This window comes from Rhamphochromis longiceps, linkage group LG8 (genome assembly GCF_057381845.1).
Source record: "Rhamphochromis longiceps isolate RC_006_pf linkage group LG8, R_longiceps_female_GT1.1, whole genome shotgun sequence".
Lineage (NCBI taxonomy): Eukaryota > Metazoa > Chordata > Actinopteri > Cichliformes > Cichlidae > Rhamphochromis > Rhamphochromis longiceps.
In genome coordinates this window covers 30,854,740-30,874,963 of record NC_140564.1, presented here as the reverse complement: position 1 = coordinate 30,874,963, position 20,224 = coordinate 30,854,740, and the positions used below count along the sequence as shown (strand labels likewise).

General features: G+C 40.6%; 2 protein-coding genes across 5 annotated transcripts in view; one reads left to right on the top strand and one right to left on the bottom strand.

Annotated features, from left to right (window-relative positions):
- Nucleotides 1–3,999, top strand: part of skap1 (src kinase associated phosphoprotein 1) — a 41,704-nt gene extending 37,705 nt beyond the window's left edge. For 3 of the 4 annotated variants that reach the window (XM_085417004.1, XM_085417003.1, XM_085417002.1), the window contains 2 exons: nt 2,855–2,957; nt 3,298–3,999. In XM_085417004.1, coding sequence (XP_085273130.1) covers nt 2,855–2,947 — 93 coding nt within the window. In that variant the 3' untranslated portion in view covers nt 2,948–2,957; nt 3,298–3,999. Of the gene's footprint in view, nt 1–2,854; nt 2,966–3,297 lie in introns of all 4 variants that reach the window. The other variant, XM_085417005.1, reaches the window with a different exon arrangement.
- A 2,057-nt stretch (nt 4,000–6,056) lies between these two features.
- Nucleotides 6,057–18,689, bottom strand: snx11 (sorting nexin 11). Its single transcript, XM_085417001.1, has 7 exons — nt 18,530–18,689; nt 16,530–16,569; nt 16,197–16,283; nt 11,549–11,649; nt 10,087–10,182; nt 9,761–9,985; nt 6,057–7,848 (listed from the first exon to the last, which is right to left on the bottom strand). Exons 2-7 carry the CDS (start codon nt 16,551–16,553, stop codon nt 6,660–6,662), a joined length of 1,722 nt encoding a protein of 573 aa, XP_085273127.1. The 5' UTR covers nt 16,554–16,569; nt 18,530–18,689; the 3' UTR covers nt 6,057–6,659.
- Nucleotides 18,690–20,224: the final 1,535 nt, after the last annotated feature.

Below are 20,224 nucleotides of genomic sequence, written 5' to 3'. Positions count from 1 at the left end.
TGAAGATGTGTTTTGTTTAGGCGGATAATGGTGGCGTGACACGACACCTGCCTTCGCCCACCGCCCTCTGTCTGTCTCTCTCGGTCGCCACATCCAGCCAACCTCGACTCACCTTCTCCCCGCTTCGAGGCTCGGGGTAGCTGTCAATCTGTCCTGCGGGTCGGGGAGCCGTGAGCGATGGGCCTATCAGAATGCCACCATTAGCCAGCCCCCTGAGTGGTAAATAAACGATTGCGCCGGTACACTGCAGGTGTTGTCATGGCAACCCACTCTCAGTGCCAGCCCCGCCCACACCCGTTCTCCCCCACCGCCACCCCACCTCTCCTCTTGGTGGAGGAGTCACCGGGAGGTCAGCGAGTCAGCGTGCCGCAGCCGCCACGACACGGCGCTGTTTGCCCCCCACCACCACCACCACCTCTCCTCCCCTTTCAATTTGCGCCCAGGTTGCAGCAAACACAGCCTCGGATACGTGTCACCTCAGCACACGTTTCCCAGAAGTCAGACCCCTCAGGGAAACCTTATTTTTCCCCCTCACAGGGAACATCTTCCATTTTAGTCCCGAGCCCAAACGTTTATCTGTGCCCCGTTTGTGAGTTTCACGGCCTGAAAGCCAAAAAAACCAGAGGAAAACAAACAGAAGGGTGGGGAGTGGGGGCATTGAGGAGCCTAGTTTTTGTCATTTGGATAATTTAGTCTGCAAGCCTTTTGGAATGTCCCTATTACAGCAGGTGTACTCTGGATGAACCCATTTCAAGTGTGAGGAAGATGGACTCTGCACGCCTGACAGACTTCTACCGCCATTGGCACCCACTCCGTGATGTAGCAGTTGTATTAAAATGGCGACGCTGATAATCCAAAAGACCTTTCTCAGGGAGAATTTGAGACCGACTGCACAGATGGGCCGCGGAGATAAATAAAACTCTCTGTCACTACGGTTGGTGGAATAGTGCTGCGACGCCCCCAAGGGAGAGAAAAACTGTTTCGCTCCCTCTCTCCGATGCCTCCCCCCACCGTCCGTCTGTCTGCCCTCTCCTCCTCCTCTCCTCACGTTCTCCGAATGGGAACCGGAGCCAGCTTTCCGCAACCGGGCTTTTCCCTGCACGGTCTTATGGGGAGCATAAAAAGGCCATTTCGGCCCTAACTTTCCCCTTCATTATGAGCTCAGACACAGCGAACTGTCAGTTTGTCAGAGAGCCAAGCACACTGGAGCATCCCAGTCAGAGCTGTCAGAGAGGTTTGCAGGGGGAAAACGATGAGGCCTGGGTGGACAATCTGCTTATTGTGGGTACCTGTTTGTGCTGTTAGAACACTTGAGCCTTGTGGTTTATTACCGTCTAAGCGGTTCATCCATCCTCGCTGTCCAAACACCGCTCATTAGCTGCAGGCCTCATTCCTCTGGCTGCAGAGAGGTGTCAGGTCCGGATGATCGGCTAAACCTCCTACACGATGCTTTTCATCATGTCAACAGAGTGCGCGTGAACCAGAACCTGAATCTGAGGCATGCACTCAGCGGAAAAAACCCACCAATTTATTTTACATATGTGTCTGCACGTGTGTGATAAACTGTCCGCACAATCGCGTCGGGTCTGAAAAAGAGGAGAGATGAGTGGCACTGGGGTTTCTGCTCCAGCAGGGTGGCTTGTGCCCCCACTGCCAAGCCGATCGCTTTCCAAATATTGATCCAGTACAGATCTACTCATAGCCCGGCTGCTGTGATCAGATCATCATGCAGCGGTTCAGTCATGTTCGTTAAATGCTTGAAGCAGATTAAATAAGCAGCTTCATTATTTCAATGTACAGGTCTGGAAGCAGTGCAAACTGCTGTGTTCCCTGTATAAGTGTATATCAATTAACTTACTTACATTTGATTCGGCTTAGAGTTAACTGCGATTCTTTCAGCTACAAATAAACACACACAAAAAAATCCCTGTTTTCATAGAGATTCTAGTAGATTTCCTCCATGATAACCAAAGCATATGTTCAACCTCTATTTATTAATTTTTAAAGCCAAATTTTAGCCTCAAATAAATTTGTCTACATTATATTTTTAGGGTTTTTCTTCTAGGATGTTTTCTTTCAGTTCAGCAGATGAAAAATCAACATTTCTGGGGTTTCTTATCTGCACAAAGACTCATATGGTTTTCAGTCACAATACATCCTCCAGATCGATATTTATTGTTTGTTCTTAGCTTGTTTCAGGTTTTTTTTAAATCCCCATTATTATGCTTCTGAACTGTCCTAATTGTAAATAAAAGCTGTAATCATAAGTAATGAAAAAAACTGGTGTTTATGGGATTTTTTTTGAGGCACAGTGGATTTAATCGGTCACCTTCAACCAGCATTTATATTTTCTCTGAACATGCGCGTGAAATAATCCGTCTTTTTTGTGTTGTTTTTTTAATCACAGTACAGAAATGAACCCTCGTTATAATTAGTCTGGGGAAACGGGCCAGCTGTGGCGATGGCTTTGGAGCGGTTAAAAAAAGCTGTTTTATTGTAGACACTCGCTGTCTCGATAGCCTTGTTTACCGTTTGCCTCATTTTTTAATGAAAACCCTGGAGGCTAATACACCAAAAGTGTCCATTAGGAGTGTTGCGCATGGCTCTTTGTGGACGGGACCACGCTCGCCTGGATTTCCTGCGCCAGAGTTGACTTTAAGCATTTGTAACCTGATAGTTTTTCTCTGGGTTTCTGTGTTAAAATAATTCAAATGTCTCCTCTTGTGTTCAGTGGTGTGTCAAATCAGTATCAGTATCAAAGTGCAGGTTTTATGCCTGATCCTGCTTTGTTTACCTGTTCCTAGACGCCCTTTGAGCCTCACCGCTCTGTTTCTTCTTCTTTTTTGGGGCCCAGGAGTACAACATTCACGGGTGGTGGGTCGGCGAGCTAAACGGCACCGTGGGCATCGTCCCCAAGGACTTCCTGCAGCCTGCCTACATCCTCTGAGCTCCAACAGGTACCGAGGTACTCTCTTATCATCAGCATTATGGACCATTACTGTGGCCTAATACACAGAAACGGTCCCCCTGGTACTCATCCAGATTGCCACTGAGGTATATGCAGTCGTTGACCTGCCATTTATGGCATCTGCTGGCTGGAAGAAGTACTGCACAAAGCAATCCGAGTGCTGCAATGGGCAATGGGCGAGGATAAATATATGCAACAGAGGCATGATTACAGCGTCAGTTGTCCTATTTAAGAAAATGATTCCCTAATGCAGTCAGATAGGTGCAGCTTAAAATGAACACTGAATTATTAATGCGTCCTTCTCTGATACGGTTTCTTTTTCTTCACAGCGCTGCGGCTGCCAGCACGTCCTGCCATGAATTACTCTTGACACATCTGTCAGATAAGCGTTTGGCATTTCAAAATTATTCCCCTTTTATACCAATGTAAATTATTATATTATCACCTAAACCTGCTGCAGCTGTACTTACTCTTGTACACTATAAGCCATTTATAAAAGCCTGTTTAAAGAAAAAAAAAAATCTAAGTGCACACTAGAGCTGGAGTAATTAGTCTGTTTATCAGTTTTGATAAGTGATCAATCGTCCTAAATGTGAGATTTCTCATTTTCTTTATAAGTCTCAACTACTGTGTAGAAAATTCAGAGAAGTGCCAAACTAAACAGTGAATGTGTTAATTCAAATAAAATGACAGACACATCAATAATTAAAAGCACCATTAGCTGCACTTTTGAGTGATTAAGAATGTTGCATGCATGCATTTATGAATCCACTGGATAAATCTGAAAACAGGACGTTGATTGTTAGTTTATAAATAATTTTCTCATAACTGACATAAGAAACAGTAATGTAAAGTATTTTAATGTATACTCTGCTCAGAAATACTAAAAATAAAATATTGTGTGCTTTTGTTTCTGTTCTAAAGAAAAAGGGGGATTTTTAAAACTGTTTATTTGGAGCCACTAGGTGGCAGGCTTGCTTCAATGTCTTGAGTCATGTGTAAAAAGCTGTTTAATAACATGTCATGACAGTAAAGAGGACAAGGTTTTATTGAAATAAAATAAAATAATCATGTGCACATGTACATGGATACCATCACTCACATTACCCTCGTACTCTTTGACATCCGTATTTAAACAAAACTCAAAATAAACCCCTGTAGTTATTACCAGGAACAAAACCAGTGAAACGTTAAAATCCCTCCACAGCTTAGATGCAAACAGCTTATTAAAATAAAGTCTGATTTCTGTGCGAAACCTCACAAATAGAACCTGCCGGTCCCTTTTAAATGCAGCTTAAAAGAAGCAGAAGTGTTGTGGGAACAACGTCGCTGCCAAGATGCAGACAGGTTACAGGCAAGACGACCAGAATTTCCACAGCAGGCATTCAGGATGTGTTTGAACTCGCTCATTACGATGCCAGAGGACGACGGCACGATCACACTGGACGTTTCAGTGATCAAACAGGCTTAAAAATTTTGATATAACTGATAAATTACAGGATTTCTTTTAGTGATAACTCAGTTATTGTACCTTTGTATTTTTATTTAGCTTTTACTAGAATTTATTTTTAGCTTCCAGATTAGGTTTGCTTTGTTTTTCCTTTCTTTTTTTTTTGTTAATTGAGGTTAAGTAAAATAAATATTAATATTAATTTATATAAATAAAATTCTATATTCATATTCTAATCATATTCTATGATTAACCCAAGGTTGTTAGTTTTAACTAAAACTCTGTGTAATAAAATCAAGACTAACTGAAATTATATTGATAATGATGATTAAAATGAAATAGAAATAAAAAGAAAATTACTTTAACTTCAGTGTTTGTCTGGTAAACTTTTTGTTGTTTGAGATTTAGGATGTCTAACTGCCTCAAAAGGGAAAAGTTTGTACTGTAAAACCAAAAAAAAAAAATTTGACCAATGACAAATATATTTTAATATTTAAGTAAACTAAAATCAACACTGACACTAATAAAAACTGAAGTGAACATTTTCAAACCCACTCTGGGAATCAACAAATTGCACTGAAAAGGAAAGAAAATTGAAATAAAAATGAATTCGAAAATACAAAACTGCTGTATTTTAAGTGCATTGTGTAGCATGCAATAATACTCTTTACATGCAGATAGATGGAAAATCCATCATAAAATCCAGTGCATACAGAGTAATGAGTGATTTCAGACACACTGAGTTGTGGAGAGAGGAAAACACACAGGTGTGTTAATCATGGCTACATTTCACGCAGGGCAGGTCCTCTTTTTGGATGAACCTCAGTTGACGTGTTTCACAGGTGTCTGCTGTGGAAAAAGGCCCGCTGGAGTTAAGGCTCACATGTGTGAGGAAGAGTAAACTATTCTTAAAAATAACCTGTGCCCATCTTGCCTGAATGGAGTGTATAAATTATAAGTAAAAACTCTTAGTGTGTGTAAAACCATGTCATGGCCCTAAAGGTGCAAGGCATCCATTTCTACTTCATGAAGCTGTATAAACACAAAACAGGAATCACATTGTTACAGATCAGAAGTTCAAACAGGAGCCTCTGTGCATTTCACAGGTTGACTTAAGTGTGTTTTTTCCCCTCTCATCCTTCAGTAATAAATACCAGTTTAACACATGATCAGAGACGTGTGTACGGGGACTGAACTATGCGTATGCTTGTTCTCAGCCCGAGTATCATCCTGCGTTAGTGACCAGCACAGTGAAAGCTGTGAAGAATTAATATAAGCCGGGTATAACAGAACTATTTAACAGCATGTGAAGCACATTTAAAGAGCAGTTAGGTCTCATTTGAGGCTCCAAATGTGACGAGGAACTCTAGATTTAGAGAAAAGTTCACTTCGTTCAATGTCTGTCGTGAAAGAAAAATGTGTCCACTGATTATTTATTTTAGTGGCTTTCACCATTCCTCCTCTCCTTATTGGGAATTTAGAGATCCCCTTTTCAAAGAGATTTAAATAAAGGTTTTTCACATTGATCTTTTAAGTGCTGAATTTCCACTCTCTCTGTCCACTGTAGGAAGCAGTGTTGTGTTTACAAGTTAACCCCCTCCAGGGTTTTTCTAGGCTCAAAATGGGCCTCAAGAGTCAAAGTCAATGCAAAGACTCTGTGTTAACATGCTTTAACTTACAAAAAGAAAGAAAAAAGTCACAGTTCTGGTGATTTTGCTTTAGTAGAAAGCCAAAATCAATTTAGTGGGCACTAATTTTTTCATATGCAAGAAAAACCCCGACCTTGTGTTAGCATTTTTGGTTGTTTTTTTCTTTAATTAAATCAGGAAAACGTCTCTTGATGGTCAGTATGAACAGGAACCACAAATTTCACTAAGTTTCAATACAGACACAAAGGAATGTGAACTTATCCTTTAATTTAGGTGGATATTTTTGCCTAAATTCAGCCCCAGCTGTTTCCTTACTGAAAGGCCTCAGAGTATGAACCTAAACTTAACTCGAGCACCTTCTGCTGTTCACTGAAGCCAAATGGAGAAGTGAAGCAGTCAGGAGGGAAATCAGATCCGGTACATAACAGAGAAATTCTAATGTTAGATTCATGCTGTTTTGGAAGTGTTATACCTACATGACAGAGTGTGAGGTGTGTCTCGTAACCCTGACGATATGAAGACGCTGTGTACGATGGGCAGAGTTTGGAACCGAGCGTTTGATTCAGTGGATCTATATTAGAGGAAGACTTAACTAATGCACCTCCACCTCCTGAGTCTCCTCTGAAGGTGAGAGCGTGGCTTCCTCCTCGGTACATCTACCGTCACCCAATCCACGAGCGTGGCTGGTTGCTAAGATACTAAAGTCTCCATTTTCAGTCAGATATCCTGCAGTTACAGCAGAGTTAAGGTCTGCAGATTTACTCAGGTCACTGAGGGTGTATTGCAGGTCCTCATCCTCCTGGGCAGAAAGGTGCAGTTTTTCATCAGGATATCCGTTCACCTGCAGGTCCATGATGTTCCTGCTGGATGCCTCCCCATCTGACCAGCGAGTGGCGTCTTCAGGAGGAGTCTTCACAAAGTCGTTTGCAACCTGGATCGAGTCGTCTGCCTCCTCACAAACGCTTTCCTCATCACTGACCTTCACGATGCTGTCGTTGGAAGATGGCAGAGAGGAGCTGACCGTGTCGCACTCGTCGCTTTCATCTTTGTTGCCAGCAAAATCCACTTCCTGTGTGTCATCACCATCCTGTACCACCGCAGATACACCGTTCAACATGTGGGCCTCGTCACTGATTTCTGATTCGAGCAGTGTTTCCTCGTTACCTCCTGCTTTGTTGCCTTTTTGGTCGTCTGCGTTGACTTCTAGAACATGAACCTCATTAACCTCAGAGATGACGGGATTCTCGGTACAGATGTTTTCCATAGCTTCCTGAGATCTGGCATCACTTCCTAAAATGTGTTCATCACAGTTATTTTCCTTAAAATCTAAAATCTTCTCAGAATCATCACATTTTTCAGGCTCACAGTTGACTTTTCCTTCATGAGCATCCTCATTACTCTCCTGCAGCTCCACCTTTTCTTCTTCACCTGGAGGTAAAACAATCTTCCCATCGATCACACTGTCCTCAAAGCCGATCCCCGTGAACGTGTGCACCTCCACCGGAGTCTGTAATCTCTGCTGGATCTGCTCAGCAGAGCTAAGACTCTCTGGACTGTCCCCCAGATAAAAGGTTGCCTCTGATGGGCCGCTGTCCTCAAGAACCGTTTCAAGAACGGCCTCAAGATGGTTGCTCTTCTGGGAAATCCTTACTGAGCATTTCTTCCTATGGTCCTGATCATGGACCTCCAGTAAACCTTCTAGAGGGTCAGCGTCACCACATGAGACGAGCTCCGGGCTGATGGTCTCATTAGGTTGTTGGCAAGGTTGATGAGGAGCCGGGCTGTGGAGGAAAACGGGAACAAGGGTTTAGAAATTGTTCAGTTTAAACATTTTATACATTTAATGAGGAGTTGATACGTTGCTACTAAAGGGGAGAGGTGTAAGGAAAAGCTCTAGAATACGGAGACTATGCTGGTTAGCTCAGCTTAGCACAAAAACTCCAGAATGGAGAAGTAATCATCCAATAAATAAATAAATAAATCACAAAATCAATCATCCAATCCCAACAATTTCCATCTTTTTTTTTTGTAATGTGTTAAACAAGATAAAGAAGAAAGGGCTCTATATAACTGCCAACATTCAGCCGAATTAAGAACAAGCAGCAACATGTAGGGCTAAAAATCTGCAGTTCCTGTTATCCGATTGTTCAGTCTGACGTCACTAGCCGTGTCTGGGTCTAAACTCCGCTGCAGGTCCATATATCAAACGATCACTATGGCATTACTGAGAGTTGAAAAACTGTCTAAAGTCTTTCATCTTTAATAAAATGATCAGCGTTCTGCTCTACCAGGTGTAACAATTGAGTTTAACATCCAGGCATCCATGAAAACGGAATTTATGACATTTAACGGAGTTAGAAGTTAGCAGGGAGTTAGCTCGCTAGCTTCTATCTAAATACAATATAGCATGTCCTGACTGCGGGGTTTTGGAAACAAATTAAAACGTACAGCTCTGCTATCACTTCCAGCATAAATGAAGACAGAAAACTAAACAGCAGTGACGTTTGTAGGGTTACTGAAGTTGGGCTAGCTGGTATATAATGATGTGCTACGTGACCGCTAGCGACACAGCTATGTTAGCATAATATAAACAAGCTAACTTTTTTTCCCACTCGATAAAGGTTACCGTGAGTGTTCTCGGTGGTCAGGAACAAATGTAATCGCATGGCAGGATGCTGTAAAAGGACCAAACTTCAGCCAGGAGAACAACTGAGATAATCCATCCACAATACGAGGTTAGTCATTCATATACTGCTGCATGGGCTGGGCTGTAGTTACATCCTAAGGTTTTAAAAACTGAGCTTAAATAAATGATTAGTGGTAATAAAAGCCGAGGGAGGTCAACAGTGATCACTGACTGTTTTAGGAGCTTTTTGAGATCAAATAGAAGAAAATACAAAACATTAAACATGTTAACAATACAAAAGCCATATTAAACGCAGACAACTTTAGGCCCGGAAGTAGGATTCGTCACGTCATCACTTAACAACCGGATGGCCACTTGAGGCTGGCTGCAAATGAGTCAGTCCCCCATAGACATTGTTAAAATGCCCAACTTTACTACAGAAAAAAAAATACAATGGTCTAATACAAAAAAAGGTTTTGGCCTCTTTGGGTAATTTTTTTTTAACTCATCGATTTGGAAACTTCTAGACTTCACCTGGCCTTCTCCACCATATTTGTAGTACTTTTGGAGTATTTTTAAAGTGATCTGTTAATATTGTCTGCTTTGTGTTTAACTGAGCTAATAAGTTTGTGACTTTTGGTAAGTGAAATTCTGGATTTTTTTATTGGTTATTTAGGAAAACTTAAAATTCAATCCTCTTGTGCAAATATGGATGCTGCTGGCTTAAAAAACAACAACAACATCAACGATGACAACAACAACAACAACATGGTAGCTGCTAAATGTTAATGCTGAGGCTTCAAATGTCTCAGTTGGTGAATATAAATAGTCTATTGTTTACAATCATAGACTGTATATAAATGATGGACAAACATATAGACATGTTATATCTACTCTCAGGTTTTAACATGGAAGTCTATTAGATTGGCTCACTTTTGGAGTGAGCCTCAAGTGGGCATTAGAGGTACTGCAGTCATTGTTTTTAGCCTGTGACATTGGTTGCTGTTTGCAATACACCCGTATGCATAATCATCTCTGTAGGTACCGTTCTGATCTTTTTCACTTACCTTTCCATTGATTCGTAAGAAATGGTCAAACATGGCTCCTTGATCAAATCGTCCTCCTGTGCCTGAGCTAGTCCCTGATTGGACGAGGCATACGTGAGGATGGCATCTGTCACGGAGTAAGGGGTGTGGCCTTGGACACAGTCCTGGATGTGACCGACTGGCAGCTGGGTCTGTAGAAAGAGGTGGAGCTGGCTGTCTGACAGACAGACGGTCATGTGCACCACTCTACAAAAAAACAAAAAGAAAAAAAATGACAGAGGTAAAACAAGATTAGAAAATGCTTGTTTAGACGATCAAATACTGATTTTAGAAGAAGGAGAACTGACTTGTCCAAGAAAATCTGAAGTCCCTTTCTTCTCTTCTCCAAAAAGTCCTCATTGTTGAAGGAGAAGAAGGATTTCCCTGGAAGATCTGGGACTGGTCTGTAAGGATAAATAATAATAATTATCCATGTCTGTGGAGATAATTATGTTAAATCTGGCATAGAAACACTGCTCCAGAGGTGCATCCTCATATTTGAGGTCACTGTTTCTATAAGCAATCCCAGTGAACCAAAGCACTCAGTCGCACTTTTTTTTCTGGTTGGTTCTGTGTGTCATCACTGAAGAAACCTGAGATTAAAGGATCTTTCAGACATATCTGTGAATCACACAAAGCTTATCTCATAAAGTCCAACAATAAAAACATGGAGCTGGAAATGAGCAGAGTAGAATCACGTTAAAGCAGATGAGTTTCCTGTTCAGTCCCGTTTTAATTTTGTTTCAGTAAATATCTGGCTCTTAGCTGCTAAATGCTCCACACAGAGCAGCTAATGTACATCCATTTATTTTCTTAACCGTTTAACCACTAACATGGGCTGAAGCGTATCCGGCTATCACAGAGAAATAGGCAGGTACACCTCAGATAGGACTCCAGTCTATCACAGGCCTAACCCTCTAATCAGAATCACCAGTTAACACATGCAAATCCAGTGAGTGTACAGTCAGAGGAAAGGAGGAACATGCTTCACAGAGCTAAATGGAGTCTTGTTTCAGGCATCCCTCTACTAGATGAGACACAATTCATCTTTGTAAAAGACAGCCTTAGATCACTAACAGACATTTACACAAAATGTTTAATTGTTGTTGCTTTTTGTTTCTCCAGACTTTTTTTTTTTTTTTTAAAGTCCCAAATAAGTCATCCACGTTGATTCCATGTCCATTTCTCTAAATAAGGTTTGTACATCTTGTTATAGAGAAGGGGGGTGGGGGTTAACTGACTCTGTTGTGTAAAGCACTTTAAAAGAAACAACACAAATATTCTTATTTTAAGCATTCTGGAAATCCAGGATGCTTAAAAGTCTTTTCCTGATTGTTATTTTGGGATTAATAAACCCTGGGTGGCGACCTGCTTTCATCTCCATCTTTGTCATATCTCGTCTATAATATCCAGACAATAACTTGAACCTGGTATTCAATACCGCTGCACAATCCACTTTGTATTGTCTCTGTCCTGTCTTTGTTTATCGTACAGTTAATATTGTATAGTTATCATTATAGTATTGTATAGTTACTAATTAATACCTTTTTAATCCCTTTATTGTACCGAAATTTAGCACGTTATTTATTTTATAATGTCTAGTTTTATATCTCTTGGAGATATATCTTTTATATACTAATAAATGCACCGTGGGAGGCTTGGGGTGAATTTCGGTACACTGTACACTGTGTATACTTCTGTATTGACAATAAAGCTCTTGAATCTCTATGAGGACCAAAGAACAGAACAAAACTGGACCAGCTGACTTACACCAAACCAGCGTTCTTCTGCAGCTTCTTCTTGAGCCACACAAACTCACTGTACCGCCGCCGCACACAGGATGTCTTGGCTGTGAAGGCTTTACTGTTGGTCTGAGAAAAAAAAAAAAAAAAAGTATTAAAAATGGGAACGTTGGTGATATTTTGAGGGCTTTTTTCATAATATAATTAAAATCAAAAGGCACAATAGCCTGACGCCAATAGAAAGAGAAGGGGGAAAGAGGTGTTGTTCTCTGTGCCGGAAATATTCAAAACTACATGAAATGCAGATTCTTTCAAAACAGAAAATAATAATCCCCAAATATTTCACTTAGTCCTGCCTAAAAACATAATAAAAAGTCAGATATTTTTAGGCCAGTGGCTGGGTTACATACGGGCCAGGTTTTTAGTAAACTCATGCCACTGATGATCACACTCATGCTGTGACTTTAGTGAGTCATGTTGCAGCTGGTGAAACTGCTGCTGAGCTTATGAAGTTATCACATGTCTGATTTGTTCCAGTAACATGTGACACTTTCTAGTCATGTCTACATAACAACGAGGTCCGTGGTTTTTAAAGAAATAACAAATAGAATCCAAATTCATGCTTTTTAAGATGTAAAATAAAATTGAATTAGGAGCAAACAATGTCAAAACTACAAGTTTAGAGAAAGAAGAACGGAAGCGCTACAAGGTCCTGACATCTGATCCCACAGCACGCTTTGGTGATGCAGGTAGGATTACAAAGGTCATGGAAAATGTGATAAATATCATCTGCAAGTATACCCTCAGGGAAAAAGAAAAAGCAAAACAAAACAAGGTATTGTGGTAAAATGATATTTTAACTTTGGTCGTTTCTTTAATCCAAATTAGTTAAAGAATAATGTGTTCGTCTTAAAAATGTATTATTCATTCATTCATTAATAAGCAATCTACCAACACCTGTGACCTGGTACATTCTAATCACCTCTGTCAATTCTTGATATATATTATGATGTATTTTTTATATATTGTGCTATTTCTTAAATGTGTAAATCTGTAACATTTTGTAGTGTTAAATAGTCGACTCTGTTACTGTTACTGTACTGGAGCAACTGTAACCCACATAATTTCCTTAGGGATTAATAAAGTATGCTGATTCTGATATAAAACACCGAGGGTGATCAATGGGCTAAAATTTTTAAATTTCAACCAACAGGTGAACAAAAGTGCTGCTAAAGATCTAAACTTCTTAAAGATGATAAGAGAAAGACTTTAGAGCTTTCTGCCGCCTGCCTAACAATAATGTGTCGCCTCCTGCATCTCCCCATTAGGTATCCTTTATATTGGCCTTCTACAGATAAAGGTCGTGTTTAACACATGTAAAGTCCTCACGCTTTCCAGAGTTAACACCCAGAAGACCCCTTGGGACCTTAAAAATAATAGTTGAGCGGGGAAATTATGAATTATGCATGAAATTAGGACAAAGAATGCGCTTTGTCCACTTAAATTTACAGAGATCTGTGCATTCGCTTTTACTTTCAGCCACTTGGAATGTATTTCAAGCGTCTACTTAAATTAAATCCCATTTATAGAAAAATGCACAGCACTTGTGATTTCCCTTTGTTGGAAAGTCAGAACCTCTCTGGTGGGTCGCAAAAATGTTTATATGCAGGAAAACCCCTGGTTAGATTTAGACACAGAGAGAGCTTAGGCAGTTACAGTGGGGCAAAAAAGTATTTAGTCAGCCACCGATTGTGCAAGTTCCCCCACTTAAAATGATGACAGAGGTCAGTAATTTGCACCAGAGGTACACTTCAACTGTGAGAGACAGAATGTGAAAAAAAAAAATCCATGAATCCACATGGTAGGATTTGTAAAGAATTTATTCGTAAATCAGGGTGGAAAATAAGTATTTGGTCAATAACAAAAATACAACTCAATACTTTGTAACATAACCTTTGTTGGCAATAACAGAGGTCAAACGTTTACTATAGGTCTTTACCAGGTTTGCACACACAGTAGCTGGTATTTTGGCCCATTCCTCCATGCAGATCTTCTCGAGAGCAGTGATGTTTTGGGGCTGTCGCCGAGCAACACGGACTTTCAACTCCCGCCACAGATTTTCTATGGGGTTGAGGTCTGGAGACTGGCTAGGCCACTCCAGGACTTTCAAATGCTTCTTACAGAGCCACTCCTTTGTTGTCTGGGCGGTGTGTTTTGGATCATTGTCATGTTGGAAGACCCAGCCTCGTTTCATCTTCAAAGTTCTCACTGATGGAAGGAGGTTTTGGCTCAAAATCTCACGATACATGGCCCCATTCATTCTGTCCTTGACACGGATCAGTCGTCCTGTCCCCTTGGCAGAAAAACAGCCCCATAGCATGATGTTTCCACCCCCATGCTTCACAGTAGGTATGGTGTTCTTGGGATGCAACTCAGTATTCTTCTTCCTCCAAACACGACGAGTTGAGTTTATACCAAAAAGTTCTACTTTTGTTTCATCTGACCACATGACATTCTCCCAATCCTCTGCTGTATCATCCATGTGCTCTCTGGCAAACTTCAGACGGGCCTGGACATGCACTGGCTTCAGCAGCGGAACACGTCTGGCACTGCGGGATTTGATTCCCTGCCGTTGTAGTGTGTTACTGATGGTGACCTTTGTTACTTTGGTCTCAGCTCTCTGCAGGTCATTCACCAGGTCCCCCCGTGTGGTTCTGGGATCTTTGCTCACCGTTCTCATGATCATTTTGACCCCACGGGATGAGATCTTGCGTGGAGCCCCAGATCGAGGGAGATTATCAGTGGTCTTGTATGTCTTCCATTTTCTGATGATTGCTCCCACAGCTGATTTTTTCACACCAAGCTGCTTGCCTATTGTAGATTCACTCTTCCCAGTCTGGTGCAGGTCTACAATACTTTTCCTGGTGTCCTTCGAAAGCTCTTTGGTCTTGGCCATGGCGGAGTTTGGAGTCTGACTGTTTGAGGCTGTGGACAGGTGTCTTTTATACAGATGAGTTCAAACAGGTGCCATTCATACAGGTAACGAGTGGGGGACAGAAAAGCTTCTTACAGAAGACGTTACAGGTCTGTGAGAGCCAGAGATTTTCCTTGTTTGAGGTGACCAAATACTTATTTTCCACCCTGATTTACGAATAAATTCTTTACAAATCCTACCATGTGAATTCATGGATTTTTTTTTCACATTCTGTCTCTCACAGTTGAAGTGTACCTCTGGTGCAAATTACTGACCTCTGTCATCATTTTAAGTGGGGGAACTTGCACAATCGGTGGCTGACTAAATACTTTTTTGCCCCACTGTAAATGTTGGACAGGTTTATAGTTCCTGTGAAGTAAGAGACAATAAAAGTGCTAACTTTTGTCCTAAAAAAAGTATTCTTGAGGAAACTGTCTCACCTATGCAACACAATAACATGTCGACAACAAACAAACCCATGTAAGATCATGTGAGGTTGCATAGTTTTAGCCAATATCATGAGTCAGCTCCCACAAACACACAGACACAGAGAGGAAATCCGCCCAGGCATGAAGCCTTGCTGCTGAAACCGCATTCCTCGGCACGGCTGGTGTCTCCATAACAACGTGAAACTCCTCCCCCCCTAAAAAAAAAAAAAACATTCAAGGAGCGGTAAAGCCCCGACTCTTTTATACTCTTATCTGTTAAAAAAGTTTGAGGAAATCCTTGAGGTGTTGTTTCAGGGAGAAATGTCTTTATGTGTCACAGACTATTTAACATTCAAGTCTGTGTATTTTTTGCATTTTATCTGCACTGTAATCACTGCAAACAGTTAGTTTGCAGTACTCCATCCATCCACGCAGGCATGCATGCAATGAAGCCAAAACCTCCAAAACTCCTGGGAGGACTCATGCATGTGTTGAGTTTGCCTCTTCATTGTTGGACACCAGCACCCAGGAGGCATCCTAGTGAGACAGTGCACCACCTCAGCTGGCTCCTTTCAATATGGTGGAGTAGCGGCTACATTCTGAGTCCTTCTCAAATGACCGAGCTCCTAACCCTAGCTCTAACGGAGGCACTTGCAGCAACAACTCATCCCTGACCTGTAGTGGGTTCTGTGAACCAGCTGAGAACTATGACCTCAAACTTGGAGGTGCCAATTCTCATAGCTGCGACTTGGCTACACCCAGAAATCCTGTCCATACAATTTTGATCCCAATCAGTGAAAAAAATTAAGTCCAGTGAAGTCCAACACCTACCGGGAATGAGTACAACCTATTACCGGCAATGAGGACCAATGGATTCAAACCAACAATTTTCCTGCTCTGAGGCAGCAGTGCTTAAACACACATTCACTTTGAATTATGACTCTGGTTTAATTAGTTGATATAACCTAGTTTAAACTACACATTTCTGCTTATAAATGATTATCAAAAGACAATTAATTTTTTTTAATGTGTTAACAGTCAAACGGAGACGTATGTTGACATAAAACTACTTGTAATGCTCATCTGTTATCTGCACTATAATCACTACTACAATTAAAGTGTGGAAAGAAAACCCTGTGATGTCCCAGAACTGTACGTGTTCTCTTCAGGTGTTTATGTTTTTTGGTCCAAAACTTTAACCTGAATGAAAATCTTTAATCACCCACAAACGCTGTGGCCAAACATTTCTGCTGCTGGTTCATTTTCATACTCACATGCAGGAATATTTTATAATCCACATAGGAGTTCCAGGAGCCTTCGTTCTGAATGCGGGGATCTTGAACCCGCACTGCCACAAACTCCTGAAAGATAGACACACAAAGCGTGTCAGCAGTGCTGTTTGCATGTGTGTTGTGTCATTATTGTGAAACCACCACACTGTTGGCACGACACAGGCCTCTTCTGCAAACTTTGTTTTTTACAGAGGCTTTTACCCATCAGTCTGTTGTTCTCCAGTTTAGCTAAAGGCTAGTGTGAACATGTGTAGAAAGCAGAACTTGTGTTGAAAATTAAAACATTTAAATAAGAGAGAGAGAAAAGGTACTTACATCTTCTTCGTGATTACTGATCATCCTACCGAGTGCTGCACTGCAAAGAGAGGAGCAAACAATCAGATCAGCTGCGTCAAAACCTTTTGAACATTGAGAAAGTTTCACCAGTGGCGTCATGAGCTCATGAATCACCCTTTGAAAGAGAAGCTGGGCAGCTCAGCCTAACTGAGTCACTCTCACACTCACACTTCTATTTACCATGAGTAGCCCGCAGCCACTCTTCCACAGAGGGGAGCATGTGTGAAGTGAGATTAACATGCAAGCTTAAAGTCAGTTTTTTTGCTCTCTTTTTACCCTGACAGAGAAATGAATACATTAACTGGTTTAAAATAAGCTGCAAGCACCACATTTTCACTGATTCTTTTAATTTACAGTACAATCCAAGAGTGATACAGATTCTCCACTGAGGAATACCTTTTAAATGCAACCTGCTGAGTTGCATCTTACTAACAAGCCCAAAGGAAGCTGTGGAGACATGTTACAGCAGCATTTCTATTCCACTGCTGATGCAGAAAGTGCATCAATTTTTTTTCCTGCTTGCTCCTAATATAGATGCCAAGTGCATTTTACACTGCTGGGAAATGCAGATAATAGTACACCCATAATTTTCAATTAATACAACTAATCTCACTTTGATCTAATCAAAAACTAAAGTGATTTCCACGTCTTCTTTGTTAGGCTACATGGCAGTGCTGGAGCTAAAGGTGCTAAGCTTAAAGCGATCCAGTTTAACCAGCTGCAGTGTCAATGTGCAGATGTCATGTTAGAAATGAATGCATAACCGATTTGCAGCACCAATGTTACCTTTTGTATTTTATTTTATTTGTAATAGGCCATACTCAGTCGGTCCAATTTGTGCAAAAATAACACCCTGCTGTTTACGTGAGAGAGCTCACAGCCTAAAGCAGGCAGCCCGAGTTAACCAATAACGCTGATAATCACCATCATGACACCCGTTAACGCCAACTGGGGTTTCAGGTTTTTGTTGACACAAGGAAACCCCAGCTATGTTGAATTTTCTTCATAGTACACCTCACAGGACTAAAAGTATGCTGTTTAGTCTGTTTCCTGCTTTGCAAGCTTCCCTGTTATCAGTAACCAAACACTGGAAGTTGGTTAAACCACTGTCAGTTCAATTCTTTAATTTAACTTTGACTGACTGGTTTCTTCCACCAGTTCTTAAAACTAGTTTGAAAATGACATAACACTGTCTGAGTGACACCTACACGAAACCCAAAAGTGTCCACGTGTATTGAGTCTTGTGAAAGTTCAAAGCAACTGAAAAAGGGTATTGATACTCAGCACAAAGTGTAAACTATGACTGCATCCAAATATCAGCTGAATATCAGGACCAAAATCCACCACGAAATTGGTTATTGGTCTAATTTAGTATTGATATCACCTCAGAATTTGCCAGTCAGCGCTTCCTTATTGTAAACAATATGTACACGGGGGTTTTCAGGCAAAAATCAGACAATATGTGACAAAGAACATGCTCTTAATTTTTTTTGGCCTAAAAAAATTTCCCCATGTAATGGTGGTTTTGTGGCCAGTCTTAAATATAGATTCCTCTTATAAAGTGCACTAGCAAATAAGCTATAAATAACACACAAGCAGGATGCGTGAGTTCAGCAAAAGAAAAAAAAAAACGATTTAAAAAAGCCAGGATGATCTACATGTACATAGCTAGTCTCAAAACAATCAACACAACAGGGACAATCACTTTAAATCTCCTTTTACTGTTACAGACACTTTTAACAGCTATTCTCCACCAGAAACACCGCGTAAATGTGTTTTTCTCTGCTTTAGCTGGCATTTCTTGAACCAGTTTGATAACAATCGAAAACAACCACATATGAGCACCCACTTGGAAGAGGTGAAGACTTAACAACAACGTGTTTCGTTTAGTTTCCTGGCCTGACTAATTGTACTTTTCAACAAGGTGGCTAACAAACAAACACCAGCTGAAGGGCTAGCTCCAGCTAGCAGGTACTTACTTTCATACGTTGGCTGCTGTGGTCTCGCCCGGTCGGCTGTGATCGACGTTGCTGGTTTCGTTTGTCGATATTTCTGCTCGATTTGGCAACAAATTCTTCAAACACAGAGGACTGTGTTCACCGGTAGCTCCTATCTCCATTTCGCAAGTCACAAGCTCCACCCCTGCGCGTCACGTTTTTACGTCACCGCGTAGTGCAGGGTAGCACGTAAAGAGGGAGGGGCGTGAACAAAAACCCGCTGGCTTTGAAAAGCTAGCGGGGTTGTTTTCTTTTTCTGTTTATTAGTAAAAACAGCAAACGATGATCAAATTGTTTTAATGTAATGCTCAGTTTGCTTAAATATTATGAGTAAAAGTTTAAAGCGGGTAAATTTGGCTCTGTGGATGCGGTACTGTCCTGAGATAACTGAAATACTGATTATATGTAATTCTTTAAAATATTTAATACCTCTATTCTTAAACAGTTTTTTGAAAGATATTTGTCAGGCACAATAAAGTTTTATTTACATCTCAGTCAGTCAAATAAATGCTGCTTGACTGTTGTTGTTGTGTGGTAGGTATGGTCAAACGGAAAATACTTTTTTTTATGGAAGCATTTTTTTCCACCACAGAAATTTTTTACCACATCAAAATTACTCAAAATCTTATTATCTCGACATTTCAACTTAATTCAAAGTTAGGGTTAGTGATTAAGATTAGGGTTGTCTGGGGCTTACTAACTCTTCTCAACATTTGAGAAAATAACTCAAAACTTACCCAAAAAAAGGGTAAAACTCCGACATTTAAAGTTCTTGACTCAAAATTTAGACTTAAAAATGGCAAAAAAAAAAAAAAAAAAAAAAAAAGTCAAAATACTGTGGTGAAAACACACTTCCACAATTTCTGACATCTTTCTAAAAGCACTACTTTTCATACTTTATATAAACGTAACTAAAATACTTATTTCTTATAATTGGTAATTTATTTCAACATGTGAACAATATACAAGTACATTTAGTAAAGAAAATAAGAGAGAGAAAAAAATACTATACAAATTACATACAAAAAAAAAACAATCAGTACTTGTGCTCAGTGCTGAGCAAGAGCCTGGATCCACTGCTCATTTCTTTATATATATTTTAATTCTTTAATACAATCTGAACTCTAGGAAAGCGTTTAATATAGTTTTAAGTAGTTTGCAGGAACAGTTCCCTAATCTTTTTTGAGGACTTTCTAAGCTCATCTTTGGATGCTGGTTGGTTTTTCTTCTGTTCTTTGTCATGATGATGCCACACTGCTTCACTAATCAGAAAATCTGGATCTTTTATTATGATTCTGCCAAAAGTACATCAGAATTATATGCTGTCCCATTCACTGCAAAGAAAGCACTCTGACCATTCAAAAAATACTAAAATAAGAGTTTCTAATAAATACAGTATAAAAATATAAATGTGTACAAATGTGTGTGTGTGTGTGTGTGTGTCTGCCTGAGTCATTGTAGAGTGCACTGTAAAGTGTACTGTTTGTTTCAGCTTTTATTATCCTGTACTGCCTTCCTGATGCTAATAGCTGGAACAGGTGATGTCCTGGGTGGGATGCGTCCTTCAGGATGCTGTGGGCTTTACTTTGGCAGTGGGACCTTAGAGATCCTTAAGGAGAGAAGAGCACAGCTGATGATCTTCTGTGCTGTGCTGATGACCCTCTGGAGTGCTGTCTT